Source organism: Chionomys nivalis, chromosome 12 (genome assembly GCF_950005125.1).
Source record: "Chionomys nivalis chromosome 12, mChiNiv1.1, whole genome shotgun sequence".
Classification (NCBI taxonomy): Eukaryota; Metazoa; Chordata; class Mammalia; order Rodentia; family Cricetidae; genus Chionomys; species Chionomys nivalis.
The window spans coordinates 6,019,032-6,037,974 of NC_080097.1; the positions used below are offsets into that span (position 1 = coordinate 6,019,032).

At 41.4% G+C, this 18,943-nt stretch overlaps 1 protein-coding gene across 1 annotated transcript in view; it reads right to left on the reverse strand.

Annotated features, from left to right (window-relative positions):
* Gpc6 (glypican 6) overlaps positions 1-18,943 on the reverse strand; it is a 979,653-nt gene that overhangs the window by 81,511 nt on the left and 879,199 nt on the right. The window contains exons 5-6 of the mRNA XM_057786799.1: positions 17,164-17,294; positions 2,256-2,399 (exon numbers count right to left, since the gene is read on the reverse strand). Coding sequence (XP_057642782.1) covers positions 2,256-2,399; positions 17,164-17,294 — 275 coding nt within the window. The remainder of the gene's footprint in view (positions 1-2,255; positions 2,400-17,163; positions 17,295-18,943) is intronic.

Consider the following 18,943-nt stretch of genomic DNA (forward strand, 5'->3'; position numbering starts at 1 on the left):
ACAATTCATCTTCGGGGAGAAGGAGCAGAATTGGAAGGAGGCAGGCTGTTACAAACGGCTAATTCTCAAATTTGAAAAGAGATCAGAGTTTTGGAACATAGGCCGGGAACAAAACAGCAGCTCTCACGTACACAGCCTGAAGTCATTCCCAGGAGGAAGTTGCTCTCAGTGCTGATGGAGAGCCTCCTACAGCAAATTGAGCTTCTGGCTTGAATACCTACACTCTGGGACTGGCCCTGGGTTTTTACATATGACAGGGGATTAACCATTGTCATTTAGTGCTTGAAAAACATCGATTAAAAATATTTTCAGGGGACATAAAATAGAATGTCTTCAATCAGTTTGCTGTCAATAGTTTTCCAGACTCCTTTTGGGTATGGATTTTGAAGGTTACTCAGTGAAGCCTTCACTGAGAGACTTTGAAGATCATGAAAATTATCAGAGCTGCATTTATTTAGTTTGTGTTTTACGGCAGTGATACCGCATGGAGTAGCAAGCTTTCTTCCTCTTAGTTTATTTTCCTCACTTAAGGGTATGTGTTTATTTAGCCTAGAGAATGCTTCTCTGTTTCAAAGGAAAAATATCCACTGATTGTCATAGATATCAGTACAGTCCACATTCAAGGCATTTTTGACTAAGTATGTAATATGCCCTTGTTTTTTAAAAAAACTTTATCCACCTATCATGGTGAGAAAATTTAACAGAAAATTTCTGTAAGAGGTTTTTGAAGTATGTAAAGCAAAACTGTCCTCTTTGGGCACAATTTAGTACATGAGCTGTCTAGGGCGGATCCATCTAACACTGTGTTCCAGTTTTCAGATGGGGTGGCAGACACCTTGAAGGGCACAGCCTCCTCTAGAGACTGAGTTAGCACTAACTAAAGTTAGTTAATCGAACCCTGAGGGTTTCTGCTTAGAGAGACACAAAGCACTTGTAAAGTAGAATCCGGACAGCCTACTCTACAGGACGCCAGTGTTCTTGGCAAAGGCTGCCCAAGCTGTTGGTTGGCAGAGTAGAGTTGGCTGGGTAAAAGAAGACCAGTAACTAATTTTCAAATTTTCTTGAAAATGTGATAGAGGACGGACTAAGCAAGGGGGGATAGGCTGAAGCAATCACATTTAGGATTCCTTTTCCAAAACCTGTGTTGCAGAGGGGATTTTATTTGCTAATAAAGGGTAATAAATTCAAAGCATAATTTAACAGTTAACGAGAGCAGCTACCCTTTCACTTTGACACTTAACGGGTAGACCTTTATGTTGTTACATTCGCTTGATTCTTTTTCTTTAGAGAGAGAAATGCCGAGATGTACTTACACAGAGGCCAAACACAAGCAATTTAATCTTGTGAGTTCTACACTGTGGAAGGGGTGTTAACTAAAACCATAAAGGCATTCATAACAGTGACTAATAACAGTATTTCATAACCAACAGCCCTCAAGACTGAGTTTATATGACACAATCAGACGTGGTTCAAATGCTGTTTGACCCTGGGGCTTTATCTGCTAATTTTGCATCAGGATAATTGGCCGAGCAGCATTCATGGTGCTAACAGCGCAGGTGTATCCATTGTTGATGGCATTATGAATCGAAGACATTGAATTGGAAATGATCAGGCCATATTTCTTTGAAATTAAGAGCTCTTAATTTTTACCCCAAATTTGTTTTTAAAAAACACATTAAAAACTGCATTTATTATGTATACAGTAGCCATCACCAGATAAATTTTTCTTACATAAAAGCCACCCAGTCCCTGACACACATTTAAATGGCCCTAAGGTCCCTATTTTTAAGAGACATTTAGAAAAAAAAACAAAACAAAACAAGCAAACAAACAAAAAACAAAACAAAACAAAATCCCCAAACATTAATTTGGAACTTCCTGACTTTCCAAAGAGCAAGCTAGCATATGAGGAATCATAAGAAAGTAACGGATATTAAACTCACATAAGCAAGAATTTAAAGAAAAGAAGTACAGCATATGAATTAGAAATGTGGTTTTGTAATTAGACATCTGAGAGATCCAGCAACTGGGCTTCCAGGCAACATTTCTCAAGAAATATGAAGCTGGGCTCTTAGTCACTGCACTGGAGGATTTAGTAGTTTTAAGGGTTCCTAAAAAAACTCATGACCTAAACGGAAAACAAAACAAAACAACTCTTACTGTCCACCATTCTCTTGAGAACAGGAGCAGGTCCCGGAGCCCAGACCTCACGGAGCGAATGACCCGGCCGCACAGTCAACAAGCGGAGTACTCACCAGCCGGTCCAAGCTCGTGCCTGCGGCCGTGGTGGGTCGTTCCTCGGGGTTGTAGGGCCGAAAACGTGGGTTAAAATTTTCTGGGGCTGAGCGAGCAGACCTGAGAGCTGGAGCAGGTTTGGGCTGGCCACAGCCCTGGAAGACCTAAAAGAAGCAGAGCGAGTGTTTGTCGTCAGTACCGAACTGATTCTAAACTCACAACCCGGAAGCAAGCAACACAAGGCTCGTCACATCTTTTCATGAAATTCTTTCTTTCCAAAAATCTCTAATTTCTACTCTTTGAATTTAAAGATGTATGAACACCTGCGGGGAAAATTGCCACACAAATATAGAGAGAGCCAGCTGTGTGTGTGTCCTCCCACGGGTTTAGTACATAGAACCAACTGGCGCTCACTATCTACAGATTTCAGAGCTGCAGAGTTGTCTTCGGAGTGGAAACTTATTTGTAAATCTTCAAATGAGTACTCACGAGAATTTTGTTGATACAGACAATGTGGCATTAAACTCTCGTTGCCCCCGTGCGAGCTCTTGAACAACCCTGAATGAGTGAATGGGTTCTTGGTGCAGACAGAGCTTAGGCACTGTCTAATGTGCCAGACACCAGGAAGTTAGTGATGTGTCTCATAAGGACAACATACATTTTACACACACTTCTTTCAGCTCCGAGCTAGGTCTCTTGGGTTCGATGTTCATCAAGTATGCAGACCTTAGGTAAGGTCTCTTAGACGGAAACAAATTCAAACATGCTTCTAGTTGGGTTGCCTCGCTACACACTAACCAGCAGCATCTAGCCCTGTGTTTCTCTTAGGAAATTAGGATTCAGTATTTGCCAAGTCAGTTTGCCTGACCGTACGGAACATAACCACTAGAAATAGCAGGAACCAACCATGAAATACGGGAATGATAATAGATTCTTCATAGCATGGTTTCAGGATTAAACCAGTTGTGGCACAGACTCTTCATTGATCTTGGGTTCGGCATTCAGCACACAATCGTTTGGAAGCAATGCTGTCTAACACAACAAGTGTATTTCACATGTGGCATACCTAAGTCACCAGACTTGAGGGGCTCCCTTTGGAATAACAAAAACCTCTACTGGAAGAACTTTGTGGAAACATTCTCCTGAGCAAATGGTGTGAAAATAGAACAAGCAAATGTGGGTGAAATCCACATAACGCATTTCCTTCTAATTTTGTTGTTGACAGCTGTTCATGTCACAGTTAGGGCTGCTGTGGGAAATCAAACATCTGATTGTAATGAATTTAGGGACTGAGAAGCCAGTCTTTTTCCATAGTGATTTCACTCAGGTTGGTGTGGGAACATTTCCTTCACTCTTTCTAGATGCTTTCTCCTTTGTACCAGTTATCGAGAGATAATTCCTTTCCTAGACTTTCAGGAAACAGTGTGTTGGCTATTCTTGGTTGGCTACATCTGGAACTAACTAAAACCCAAGTGCCTGGGGAGACCTGTGAGGGATTTTTTTTTTCTTACTTAAATCATTTGAAGTGGGAAGACTCAATTTTAATCCAATTCTTTGGAGGTAGGAAGATTCACTTTTAACTTGGGCCATATCTTCAGTTCACAGCCTATATAAGGATGTGGAAGAAGGATGCTCGGTCTCTTCGCCTGATGGCTCTCACTCTCACTGATAAGTCCTCTCCTTCCCTAGCATTAATGCTTAATTCTTCAAGATTCCAGCATCTACTGAAGACCAGCCGAGACATCCAGCATCACGGACTGAACAACTACTAGATTCTTGGACCTTCCCTTGGTAGACAGTCACTGTGGAACTAGCTGGACAAGAGTCATAAGCCACTCCTATAAATCCCATATATATGCATATATATAATACATACATATTCATTTTATAATATATTATATAATACTCTACAGAACCCTAAGACACATAGCAAAACTTTTTAGAACATATTCAAGTATAACCTTATGTTTCTAACATTTGTATACAGGAGATGATCATTTTCTCCCAGATGCTTTTTAAAAGGCTAATGCCTGCTACTGGAAACCTAGATGGCTACCAGGGGCTAGTGAGGTCATGCATCTTGTACGCAAATCTATAGCCACCACTTTACTAACCTAGCAGAATCCCTACTGTATTCTAAATATTTATCTTTATTCCCACAAGTAAGTGTAGCTCTCACCCATCAACAAAGTTCTCTACAACAGCTAGAGGCCATTACAGAAAATGATAAGCAATCCAAATGCAGAGAAAAGTGATTGGCACCCAGCCTCATTGATTCACCGACAACACAGCTCTTTCACTTATGGCTCAGGGATCATTGATGAAGAGCAGGTTAGGAAGATGGTAACAGTCCGAGGAACAGGATGTCTGCTGAGATATTCCTCTCCCAAAAGTTAGGGAAGCTAAACCTGGGTAGTCTCAAAAACATGGCTGTCTTAATGAGGCTCAGAATAAGAATGATAACAGCATACACGCTAACACGCAAGGGGGACATCTCAAAGGACCCCAACCCTATCCGAAATCTACAGGCAATGAAGGAAGGCTGAGAATCAGTCTTCTCCAAGAAAGAGTTCCCAAATTGGTGATCCATACCCCATAGTCAGCCTTGAAATCTATACACACAAGTAACCCTATACTAACTATGCAGGTTGTAGTTATATGTTTAGCTATATATTTAGTAAGAATATATAGTAAAAATATATATAGTAAGAATTAAAGAAAAATAAAGTCAGAGGTCATGAATTTGAGAGAGAGCAAGGAGTACCTGGGAGGAGTTGGAGAGTAGAGAGAGAAAGGAGAAAATGTCTTTTAATTTCAACTGAAGAAACTTTCCTCAACTGTTTATTTGTGGCAATTCTTATCCTACACATGCAAATTTACAGTGTGTTCATTCTTGTGTTGTTATTTGATTCTGTTTTGTTCAACTTGAAGCATTTGTCATCCTGCATATTATGTGATCGCCCTGAAGGACACAGAGAGCCCTTGAGTGCCATTCCCCATGACAAATTCCATCTCGAGACACAATTCATTTTGCTTCACCACTACAACTAATTTCTCTTTTGTGCATTCAAACTTCTTCTTCAACTCAGCATTTTGCAGCAGAGGGATACTTTGTCTTGGCGTTCTTGGAGGCTGGTCTTAACACACTATTGATTATTCTTCTCTCTCACAATTTCTAAAGTTGATGGTGTAACCAGTGTGATAAAGATAGTGGGCCCTTTCTTCCCCAGTGTTTAAATCACTTCCTTGTATCAAGGTCACTGCTGATGGAGGGCCTTACATTCCCAAAGCTCCAGGGGATCTGTTGAGTGGGCTGTTTTGGATTGCTTTGAAAATGACAGCTGACTTTTAAGAAATATAAAGACAGAGCAGGGGAATAACAGCAACGGCCTTGCTGAGATTTCGAAGGCCTGGCCACGGGAAAGGTTGATAGACCCTCTAACCACAGCTCAGGAAGGGAGAGTCTGACTCAAGGAACCCAGGGAAATCATAGGAATGCAGATTCCCTGAAAGAATACATGCGGGTTCTGGGGAGAGTTTTCACATTTGGTGGTGGGTTTGTTTGGCAGGTATTAACCGACCACAGATTACTTAATACAGCCTGCTAACTTTCCATTATTAATGTCTAGTTTAGGTTTTTGAGGGTAGCTTCGAAGCAGAAATTGCTGGGTCTAAGGCCAAACCAAAGAAAATGCTCACTTTCTCCCCATCGATATCACCACTATCACAGTTCCCCATAGAATGCACATTGTCTGAATATCTGTGTCCTTCCCAGATCCCTAAATTGAGACTTCATCTCTCAAGTCACTGAGCCTCTAAATCTGCTGGGTACGTTCATAAAAACTTGTTCACAACGACCTCAAAGTTTGACTATCCCTAAAGTGACATACTACTCCACTCTTAGAAGAACAGACCCAGTATAAGCGAGGCCCTCTTGTGGGAGGGTTCCAAGCCGGTTACAATCTATATTGCTGAATTCTGTGAAACTCGATGAGAACAGGTACAAGGAGGCCCCTGAGTACCAGCTTGTCTGCTCTTTCCTGAGGATGATGGAAGACTTCTGTACCAGTGTCATACAGAGAACCAATTAAAAACAAACCTCATGTCCATTCTGCAGCCAAGAACACACAGAGTGAAACTCACAGTTCCCCATGGAACACACGTGGTCTGAATATCTGTGTCCCTCCAGATCCCTAAGTTGAGACCTCATCTCTGAAGGGGTGAGATGATGGTGGGTAGTGAATGGGATCAGGGACCTTACAGAGCGGAAGGACTGTTGTTTGTGTTGTCTGCTTCACTGTATTCTATCATATTAGCCTGCAGACAGTAAGACAACATGTAATCCATTAGCTAGAATATGGAGTATTTCTGTTTTCTGAGTCTGCTAAAATAGCTCTGTGACCACAGAGACCTAAGTCTAGGTCAATATAAGGGGCCCTGGTAGCTGGGGTACCCAGCATTTTATATTTTGAACAAAAGAAGAAGTGGGTGAGGTTAAACGAGAGTAGATCAAGATGGGTTTTAGGGTCCTGAAGCTATGTTTATCAAGGAAAAACGAAGGGACGAATGGCTGATGGATGGAGTGAGAACAGCTTGAGTTGTGTGGATAAACAGAGGAGCCTCTATGAATGCAATCTTTCTCCTCTGTTCTGAATATGTGTGTGCAATGTATGTGTGTGTGTGTATGTATGTATGTGATTTTTTGTTTTTGTTTTTATTTTGTTTTTTCGAGACAGGGTTTCTCCTGGCTGTCCTGGAACTAGCTCAGTAGACCATGGCCTTAAACTCAGAGAGATCCACCTGCCTCTGCCCCCCCCCCCCCAGTGCTGGGATTAAAGGCATGTACCACCATTGCAGGGCCCCTCCTCTGTTTAACAGAGATAATACCATTTACCACATTAGCATGTGGTTATGTTCAAATGCAGATTATGAAGCAGGACCTCACAACCCACTATCTGGAAAACAAGTGCTTGATAATCACTACATAATTATACAAGTCCATAACTTATACTTCCTCTAAATGATCTAAAAAAAAGTGAAAAGGAACACATCTGACCTGCTCTTTTTTTCCCCTTCTTTTTTCTAGACGTTTATTTATTTACTTAAAACAAACTAACAAGTGTATGTGCCTGTGTGTGGGCTTATACACATGAGTGTAGTACCCACAAAGGCCAGAAGATGGCATTGAGTTACCTGGAGCTGAAATTGAAGCCATTAAAGAACTTTCAATGAGAGAGTCAAATTCAGGTGCTCTGGAAGAGTGCCAGCATCTTCCTTATCGATTCTTAAGGCCTTCATTTGTGTTTCCCACACAACATTATTTGTAAGAGCTCAAAGATGTGGCAGAAGCCACAGAGTCCGTGTGTTAAATTAGGAACATTCATTGGGGTGTCAGGCCACCACCTGTTCCAGTGTGTTCAGGATGTTATTTGTAGGGTGGTAGGGTTCCTCCAGGAAGTACCACCTCAAGATGAGAGCAGCTTAAGCCTGCTAAGAGAAACGAGATTTGAATAGAACAATCTAAAAGGTTGGTGCTACCACTCCACCTTCGGCAAAGGTTGAAAAAAAGTCTTTTTTTTCCCATCGCAAAACAGAAGTTTCTAGAAGTTGTAACAGCAGGCCAAATACTTAAAAGGGTAACACCTCTTTAGATCCACCTCTTTAAAAACTATCATCAGTGTTCCCTCCTGTCCGATTCACTCTAAGGAATGTGGAAAGGGATGATTAGATAATTCCAGAAAATATCCAGAAACTTTGTCGTAGACAAATGCCATGAATACCATCTTTCCTATACAGCCAACCCCAAAAGACTTGTGGCTTTGGGGGAGGAGCACCTTGCCTCATGGTTCCTCTCCTTCTGAGAAGATGAAGTCCCAGAAGTCTAGTGGCATTCTGAAAGACACTGACATCAAAAGAGAAGCACAAAGGAAGAGACATTTTATGGCTTTATAGGGAGGAGGGGGAAAGGGGAGGACAAGGGGAAGAGAGGGAGGAGAAGAGGGAAGAGGGGGCAATAGTAAGAGGTGTATTGATAATAGATTTGCATCAGTCATTGGTTTCTTAATGTGTTTAGAATCTAAACACCAAAATTGATTACCATATTTCTCATAGGAAGTACAACACTCATCTTTTCAGAGATGGCCTACAGCTGTCTCCCTGTCCTCTTGGTCTCTGCCTTGTCTTCACCACTTTGATTACATATTCAGCGAAGTCATTATCGGCCACTTGAGAGACAATGCTTGTAGATATTCTCTGTTTCGGCAGCTGTGTTTGAAAGCATCCCCATCTCTGTACGGTCTTATCAATGGGTTTTTACGAAGTCAAAAACTATGGCTAACACATATCATTTTGAAATTTGAAAGTGGAGCTCTGGTGTTTTGTTTTAAATATGGATGACTAGATGAATCTTCCCCCACCCCCCAAAGACAGGGTTTCTTTATGTTACAGCTCTGGCTGTCCTAGAACTCACTGTTGGGATTAAAGGTGTGTGCCACCACCGACCACCTGGATTTACTCAGACTTGATGTTTTGAGACTAAGTGGTGTTTTCTTTATTTATTAGATTCTAATTTGTATCACAGTGCTGATGACTTCACTCTCTGTGTGAAGACTAACTGGGGAATTTCACTCTATTTCATTTGTACCCAAGGGAACAAAGAACCATTGAGTCAGTACATGGCTCTGTAGAATGGGTCCAGGTGTGGCGGTTATTTCTGTAACAGAACTGCGGGGCAGCAGACAAGTGTTTTGGGGATTTGAAGTGCTACAATGAAATACCTTCAATGGGATAATTCATAAATATCAGAAACTTCCATAGTTCTAGAGGCTGGGAAGTGTAAGGTCTAAGTACCAGGCAACTCATAGATGGCACCTTCTTGCCCAGTCCTGATTTAGCAGATGAGCCAGTGAAAGGCCCCCTTCAGGTCTCTTTTATAAGGGATAACTCCTGTAATTACAGTTAAAGGTTCTAGGAGTTAAATTTCAATATAAATTTTGGGTGATAAATACATTTTGACCATAGTAAGTCATTAACAAGAACTTAGGAGTTTGAAGTACTAGCTTCCGTCCTTCATCTTAAACTCGGACGGCACTGGGACAACATGACTTCTCACGTTTCAGAGTCATTTTAAAGATGAAATATGAAGCTTAGTGAGCTAAAAAAATGAAATACAAAGGTTTGTTATTTTAACTGACACAATCTGTAATTACTCATAGAAATACTGACTAACAAGTCAAATGCATGGATTGCATGGAGCTATGGGTGAATGATTTAAGCTCTCTGAAAAATAGAATTGGAAACATTTTATTACTGTATCCCAGCTTCTATGCATTTCCAGCACATAGTGTGTGTTTTTAAAAAATCAGAAACGAATAACTACAAGTAAGTGAAAGTTTTAGCATCATCTCCCCATTTTGCATTTGTTGAAGTCACCTAGCATGTGGTCACCAGTAATAAGGAGTAAAAGAGGAAAAGGGAAGTAAGGAAACCTGGGAGTGTCCGTGGGAGACCCTTCACTACACCTGGGAGCGTCCGTGGGAGACCCTTCACTACACATGGGAGCGTCCGTGGGAGACCCTTCATACACATGGGAGTGTCTACGGGAGACCCTTCACTACATCGTCACACACATCTCAAATAAGTAATTGTTTCCTCAAACCACGGCTGAACATTTCTTCCTCAGCCTGAAGAACTCTGGCAAACCATGCATTCATATGAAAAATATGGCTGTTGTCTTTGCTCCATTTACTATATGGAGTTAAATCCAAGCTCAATAAACAACTTCACTAAAATTAATAACTAGAACAAAAATTACTAGTTCTTAATCATTTGATAAGCTACTTTTAAAAATTAATAAGCTGGCTAGAAAATGGAAGATCTCACTTTCAAAATAGTCATATTGGCTCTCTGGTTGGTAGATTAAGCTAAGAGTTGCAGATTCTAAGCCTTTCGTAGTCCCCTGTGTGTTAGGAATGTGAGAAACTTCAGAGAACTGAACCTTGCCCAGAGAATTCTTTGTCTATGTATGTAACTATGATTTTTTTCACTTGCTCTCTTAAAAGAAGAACTTCAAGACACATTCAAATTGCTTGCATCACCACTCTTGTGTTTTGGGTCCATTTCTGAATAAAATAAGAGTTCTTTGAATGTGAGCACTGTGGTAGTGACAGTCATTCTATAATTAAGGGTTGGGTTGCATATACAACATAAACACACTAAGAAAGGGGTTAATTCACATCCATGGCATGATGGAGTAGGACAATGTAGAATGTCATCATGCTACCTAAAATGATGTACAATTTAAAACATCAGTTTTTACTTCTAGGATGTTTTAAGTTGATTGGACAGCAATGGACTGTGAGTAACTGAAACTAAAGACCATGAAACATGAGTGGATTGGAGGGATTACTGTGACTGGATTCAGAGCTCAGTCAATGGCATTGGTTAGATCAAAATAGTAGGTAATTTGGAATCTTTACAAAGATTTTGTTCCCAACATCATCATTGTCTGGTCAGAATCCTGGCCAAGAACATTCCTTCATTGTAACAGCTGTATTCTTTCCCTGCTGTCAATCACCCAGATCATCCAACTTGAGCACAGAGCTGAAGGCCTTTTCTCAGTGCGAAGTGACGGCAGTGGAGAGATGACTCGGTATTACAAGAGTGCACTGCTGCTGCGGAGAACCTGAGTCCATCCCCAGCACCCACATTAGGTGGCTCACAGCCACCAGTGAGTCCAACTCCAGGGGTCTGACACTCTCTTCAGGCCTAGGTGGGCACTGCAGTCATCTGTGCATACCTACACACAGACACACATACAGTCACAAATAAAGTAATCATTCAAAGTGGAAGGGTGACTGATATGTACATTTGTATAAGGATATTCACATGTTAATGTGGGTAAATGTGAGTAGCCTAAAATATTGCCAAAGGCAGTTCATCAAGTTAGTAGCCAGAGGACTTGCATATTATCAACAAATGGAACTTTCCCCAGGGTGTAAGTTCACAGTAGGTCTTCCCTGTTAGTCTCCTGCTAACATCTTAAGCCACAAAGTCCTGGATGCTACTTAATGATTCTGATAACTATGCTTTCTTTGGTTTGACACATGGTCCTGGATACAACTTAACAGTTTTGATAATTATTCTTTCTTTGGTTTAAAATCATTGGATTAATGATACAAACATTTCAAATCCTCAGCTTTTCATTGCTGTTTAGGTTGGCCAGTCTCTTCATGGATTGCCTTGTCTTAGACCATCTTTTTACCCTATCATTTTAGAACAATCTCCTTCCTCCTTTGACCTTGTCTTCCTGTCTTTCCTCTCCTCTCTCATCATCATTCTTTCTCTTTTTTTCCTGACTCATGTTTTTCTTTCCTTAAAGATTGATTGCAGTGGTTCCCTGGCCAACTTCTCTGGCAAACTCTGAGTCCCTGGATGGATTCAGCATCCTGTTAAGAGAATTCAGGATTCTGAATCAAGCCAAGCCATCAGTTTTTGTTTTGGTCACTTTTTACTGGCTTTGGTTTCTCAAAAGCTGGCTGCCATGTACATTTTAAGGTTTAAACAATTTGCTTCTAAGGCTTAAACAGCTTGGTTTTGGGTATGTCAGATGTACTGCATACTTCTTAAAATCTTTTCTTCAATAAAAACAAATTCTTTCCATTGGCTTGAGACCTTTTTTTTCTTCTTGGTTTTGCATTCCTTACACTACAGGATATCTTGATATTCTTTCCAAATGAGCCGAGGGCAGAGATTCAAGGAACTGGACATAGCATATTTTAGTGCATGGAGAGAAAAGAAGCTCCATTTCTCTCTGCCTAGTTAAATGATTATTTCACATGCTCTTTGTTTATAAGGTTGCAAGAACTTCTTTAAGGTCACTTGGCAGGGTATAAGTAAACACATGAATCACATCAGCTTGCCTGTGAACCATTCACTCACCCCATGATTCAACAAATAGATACATACTGAGTGTTATGCTGGCCAAAATTAAGTGGCGTGGATACAAATCACGGACATGTCCCCACTCTCGTGAGTGTTTTGACAAGAGAGCAGGGAAATGGAATGGTAGGAGTGTAAAGGGAATGCCCACAGGAACAATCGGTCCAGGCTCGAGAATCCAGGGAGCTTCCTACAGCAGCAGTGTGGGAATGGGATCTTATTGCTGATGAGGAGAATTGAGACATTTCTAGTAATTTTGCAAATCAATTGCTAAACATGATCATTAAACATTATGTTGCATACACTTACAATTACATAAATTATACTATATATATATATATATGTATATATATGAAACTTCCTACTTCCTAATCACTATACTGTTATCTATACGTCTGAGGATTTTTTTCTAACCACACTTACAAGGCAGGACTGCTTTATCATGGTGTGTCTCTCTGTGCTCAGTGACATCATGCCTGGGTTTGCAAGTAGCCATAACATGGGCATTTACACCAAGGGAGTTGGCCAACTCTTCAAGCAGAAGTTGTTCCCACAGAGGCAAATCCTTTACAGGCACAGAGGCTACCCGAGGCTGTGATTCCATCAGTGTCAGGCCAGATCACAATTCCTTAGGAGAAAGGAAGTAATCAGAAGCAGGAATAAGGGCTGTGTGTTTGTTAGAATGGGAAGAGCCTGTCTGGGAGAAACATGGAATTGGAAAAACTTCCCTGCAAGGCAGGAAGAAGTTGTTAGAAAATTTCCCTGAGACACGGAAAATATGTTTATTTTTTTGCTCCTGAAGACACATTGAGTGTTGAATTAAACTGAGTTTCACTAATCCGTTCTTGAGTGGAGTACGTTACATATAATCTCATCCTTTGCCGTTGAGGTGAAAGAAAATCTCCAGGTAAATCCCCCTATGTTAGAGATAATAAAAGGTTTCCTTTATCATCAAAAGGGGAAGCACTATTAGAACCTCTTCTTCAAAGAAAAAAAAAGCTAAAACTAGTTTTCTTCATTACGTTCCTTATACATGAGCATATTTGAGATTTCCTTTTGCATTATGAAAACTGGCCTTTTCCCTGAAGAAAGTCTGGTTTCTTATGCTCAGGATACCACCTAGCATCTCCATTGACTTCCTGTTGCCTGCAAGATGTAGGACTCTCAGCTACAGCTACAGCTACCGTACCATACCTGCCTGCATGTTGTCATGGTCCCCACCATGATGCTAACGGACTGAACCTCTGAGACTAAGAGCCACTCCAACTAAATGTTTTCATTTATAAGAGTTGCCGTTGTCATGGTATCTCTTCACAGCAATAAAAACCTTAACTAAGACACAACTCTGGTTCTCGTATAATTTAGAACACTGGTCAGGAAGAAGAAAGTAAAAAAAAAAGAGAGAGAGAGAAAAATAACCATAACATATTAATACTCCCATTTCCTTACAAAGAGCACATATAATAAGGAACCTCCCAAATGGAAAGAGAAAACACTGCTGTAGTAAAAAGATAAATTCTAGGTAATGTCCTCTGATAGGAAAGAAAATATTTTTACCATTTGAATTCTCAAGATAGTGTTTATCCCTGAAATCCCTGAAAGAGAAAAGGTACAGGGAAGAGAGTTGGGGAGGGAGAGCTGGGTGCTGGAAAAATGGTCCTGTATAACGAGTAATGTGATGTCTGTGAAACTAGAACCATTATCCTAGACAAAAAACATAGGTGATGAAACTTAGACCCAATAGTAAGAGTCAGAATGATGTGAGATTCCCCTCTGTATGCTATGAATATCATTGGTTAATAAAGCAACAGTTTTGGGCCTATAGCAGAGCTATAGGAGAACAGAGCTAGGCGGAGGGGGGGCGACTAAACTTAATGCTGGGAGAAAGGAGGTGGAGTCAGAGAGAAGCCATGTAGCCACCGCTGGAGCAAGACAGAACTTTACCTAGTAAGCCACAGCTGTTTGGTGATACAGAGATTACTAGAAATGGGTTAAATTAAGATATAAAAGTTAGCCAATAAGAAGCTAGCTAGTGCTAATGGGCCAAGCAGTGATTTAATTAATACAGTTTCTGTGTGATTATTTTGGGGCTAAGTGGCTGGGAACCAGCAAACGGCCTTCCTACAACAACAGAAGTAGCTATATTTATTCTCGTTAATGTTCTTCTAGGTGTTTCTTTTCTTTTCTTTTTTTTTTTTCTCAACACAATCAGGAAGAATAGTCTAGAGAAAATTAAGTACCTTAGGGCTGTCTCACTCCTCCGGAATGGGCACCATACTCATCTATAATAGCTATTAATTGAATAGAAGGGCCTCAATTGGAATTTATTAAGTTTAGATTCTATCTGAAAAACTAATCTTCCTGAGTTAGATTTGAAATTATCCATAATATAGCTGTCTAGTGGAATCAGTTTTATCTTCCCTGAGATGATAAGGGGAAGATTATCAACAGATCCGACGCTCCAAAGCAGAAACTTGATTCTGGGAGCCTCCTCACCTGCCACCATTTCTTTAGAGACTTTCCACCAATGAGCAATTTTGAACTGCTTTCATCTGGGCGGGATACAGGGCGCTAGTAAGAGCTCTCCTTTGTCTCTCATGACGATTGGAAAGCTGCTGACTGTGATGCCTTTGTACTTGAACTATCTACTTCTACTTTTCCTCCACAGGCTCCCCAGAGTGTGCCAGGCCACACTCCCTCCTGCAGCTGGTACTGCCAGTGCTGAACACATTTGGTCCTGGCGGGAGATGCTTATAAAGGAAACTATGGCATGCTGGGTAAATCTTTTTCCTTTTGAACTGGGCAGATCTGGCTGCATCCCAGCTCTGCTGCTTGCTATCTGACCTCAGTCTAACTGTTTCATCTCCGTAAATTTAACATTCCTTTTCGATGAACAAGCAAATGGGTGCTTCACAGGATTCCAGGGAAAAGGCATAGAGAGAGAAACTGTCAGCAAAGCAAGGGCACAGTTTCCCTTCTACAGTGTTCCTTGTGCCTGGAACATGCTGTGATATTTGTTGAATGGATACAGTCAGAGTTCAACCAATAGTAACTACGATGGCTTTCATTGCTACGTGGTCATTCCGTGCTACAGAGGAAACAACTACAACAAAAATTAACATGTTTGAGTCCCCATCCTTTCACAATGTATATGCATAAAGAAATATTTCACAATGAGAAAAGAAACCTAGAGTTTTAAATCAGTGTCGTGACTTAGAAATGCATTTTATAACTTTGTTGCACACTTTGGCACAGCCAATATATGTTCCAACAGAATCTTCTTGGACTTCCTTCTGAACTACCTCTCTGAGGGATAAATAGAAGAATGAAAAGAATTTTTTTTTTTAAATCAGGGATTCTTGAAAAGTCAAGTAGTAGGAACTTATATAAAAATCTGTCCAGTCACTGGGGAGCAAGGTGCATACTCCTATCACCTGCAATGGTCTGGCAGGATACTATTTATTTGTTTATAAGCTGGTTCGCCTGCTTCCTACCTGTCTTTCCTACTGAAAACGGTTTTTGATGTAGAAGCTGAGCCTAGTCTACTGTGAATTGTGAATACATATTTACTTTTGAATTGGTGAATTAAGAGGCAGAAGAATGGCCTGAACATGAGCATGCACGATGGACACGGGCATCTACTTCTGATAATCTCAGGCCATAGAGACCATCTACTGTTCACCATTTTGTTTGATCCTCTCCTCTAGAGCTATTTTTAACTGCCCCAACCCTAGCCTCAATTACGCCAGCACTGCTGGGCTGTGAGGCCTCTCAAAACAACTCTAATTGGTTTTTAGGTGATGGATTTGAGAGGAATGGATAGTTGGGTTTTTTTTTTCTACAGTAAAGAAAGAAAATGGCCTTTCATGGAAGCCCCAAATGTGCTATTTCCCCAACAGTTGATGGTAATTCACACATCTTTCTCTACCTGAGAACCTTCGGTTCATTAAAGCCCAGAGTCAAGCCTAGAAAACTCTAGGCTCAGTCATCTCCCAGAGAGAGAGAGTGAAATGCAGGTCAGTCTTCCTTACCCAACGTCCTCCTAGTCTGCCCTGAGAAGCTCAACCCCTATCTGACTCAGGACAGTCAAGGAGGCCTGGTGAAACTCCATGGTTCCCTCTTTGCGTTTCTGTTTCTCCTCTCTTCCTTGACTATATGTGAAACCCCTTCCACAAAGCATTTTTAAAAACTGAACTAAGCAGATCAAGTAACTCTTGGCGCATTTCAGTGGGCTGAGGTGGAGGCGGTGGTTGTTGTCATGGAGATGCTGGTAGAGAGAAGGGGGTAGAAAGGAGGCCATGGAAGACTATGCTCAACCGGCTGCAGGTTTCTCCACTTTGCTCTAGGCGAGCCCTGCTTGCCTCCAGCTGGGTTAGTACAAGCACAGGCCTGAAACCTGCTGCTAGTCCCCCTGCAGTGACAGACTCAGGACCTCTGTCTCATGTGATTTATGGACTCTGATGTGTCTTGCCTTCTAATATGTGTACAACTCTTATACACAAAAGAACATTTCCCTCAAAGGCTCATTCATGCAGGTTGTACGTTGTCTTCAAGTCAGTCAACGGGGGTGTTTGGCTATTTCCTGTTGACCATGTACAGCAAGTGCCTTGTCTACAAAGGTGATGTTATAACCAAAAGTTTTGAGAGGATGCAGCAGAGGGGTATAGAAATGTCAACATCAAATATTCCCCCAAATTGTTCACATATGGAAGAGATTAGTCAGACATACTTGGGGCTCACTGAAACTTCAGGCAGCCAAAAATTTTGTCATGATTGAGTAGCTGTGAACTAAAAACTTATTTCCCTTCTCAATGCCATTTTGCTACACATTTTAAATGAAGAAGTAAATTTGTGGTCCAGCAGGAGAAGTTTGCTGGCAACGCACTAGAATTTACAATCCCTGCCCACATTTCTCATCAGTGCCGTTTCTCAGATGACTGCACCTGCACTACGGGCATGCGTTAGGAGAGACACTGCTAAGGGCCATACCTTGGCCGACACCTGCATGCTGTTTTCTTGCATGTTCATAATGGCTTCGGAGATCTTCACATCTATGGGATCCATGACGGACTCGATGTTGAATGGTCCTTCCAGTCGCTCTGCCACCAAGAGCATTGCATCTGGTAAAATACAAGCATGGCATTTATTGTTATTATATTATAATGAAACTATGCACTATTCTATCATAATAGAATGTGATTACATATTATATATTATTATATATTACAAGCATTTATTTGAGAATAGGACACTCTGGGTTTTTAACTTCCATTCAAACATTTATAGTCAAGTGGCTGAAAAAAAATAACCATTTACTCATAAGATTTTATGTATTCAAATAAAATGATGACTAAGTCTTAAAATCGTAATATACTTTACTTCATTTGAAGATTTAGGAATATTTCACATACATAGAACCATGCCTGAATATAAGAAAATCAGTCCAAAAGTAATATATTAAACATGTGCAATTATTCTACATGAAATGAAAACAATGTTTGGTTAGCTATGAGCTACATTTTGACAACGGGTTTTGATCTCCATTATGGATTGCATCTCAAATCTCCAGATTATTTTTATGACATATGTTTTAAACAATAGGCCCCAGGTTGGTTTGACTGAGAAATGTGTCCCCGCCCCCCAATAGTCTCAGGCATTTGAACACCTGGTTCCTAGTTGGTCTATTTCAAGGAGGTGTGGCCTCATTGGAGGAAATATATCACTAGGGGTGCGGACTTGGGGAGCTCAGGCCTTGCTTTCTTACCAGTTTGCTCTCGACTTCCCATTCCAAGCTCAAGATGTGACCTTGCAGCCCCGCCCCCCGCCCCTCACCTGCTGTCATGTCTGCTGCTTGTTGCCACGCCTCCCTTCCACGATGGACTCCTAGCCCTCTCGATGGGGGAAGCCCAAGCAAATCCTCCCTTCTACAAGTTGCTTCTTACTGTGTTGTTTTATTATAGCAACAGAGAAGAAACTGGCATAGGCCCCTGCTTGTGGAACTATTTTAAAGGCTGTGGAAGATGGAGGATTTGAGGCCTGGGTTGTGGAGAGTAGTGTATGGAAGGAATTCTGAGATCTGCAGCAGCCTCTCTTCTGGCCTGAGTTTTCTGCTTACTGTCTGCATGAGGCCATGGGAAAAGCTGCTCCCTTAGCATGTCTTCCCACCACAAATTGAAATCCTCCTGAAACCATGAGCTGAGACAAGTTCTCTCTCCCTACGTGGCTTTTATTGAGTACTTGCCCTCTGCGATGGGGAAAGAAGCTAACACAGCTTCTCTTCTTTGGGAAGGTGGGGAGAGCAGAATGTGGATGTGCTGACTGGTGGACTGGGAGCCACAGACATCAAGGCCCAGCAGAAGCACACGGCCCAGCTGCCCATGTGAAGCAGTTTTGAAGTTTACAAGCACAGTCGTGTCCTTGCTTTGTGCTGACACTCTACCCACAATGCCTTTCTATTTATGCTCCAAAAACACTCTCTAGAAGGGTAAGGACATTTTTCTTATTCGGTTTGAGAAACTGAGGCTACTTTTGACACATATCCACGTGGTACACTCTTGAAAATGCACTCTCTGAGGGGCTGCTTAGAGTTAAATTGAGTCAATATCGGTAGGGAAACTGGTGAGTGTGGCATGGAGACGTGAGTTGTGTACTGGGGACCATTCTTCCCTGTGCCAACCAGCCGGAAGGCCACAGGTACATGACCAACATCGGAGTGACTGCTGAAAAGACTCAATGTTTATGGTGAAAGGGTGGGTGTCTATCCTGGTGT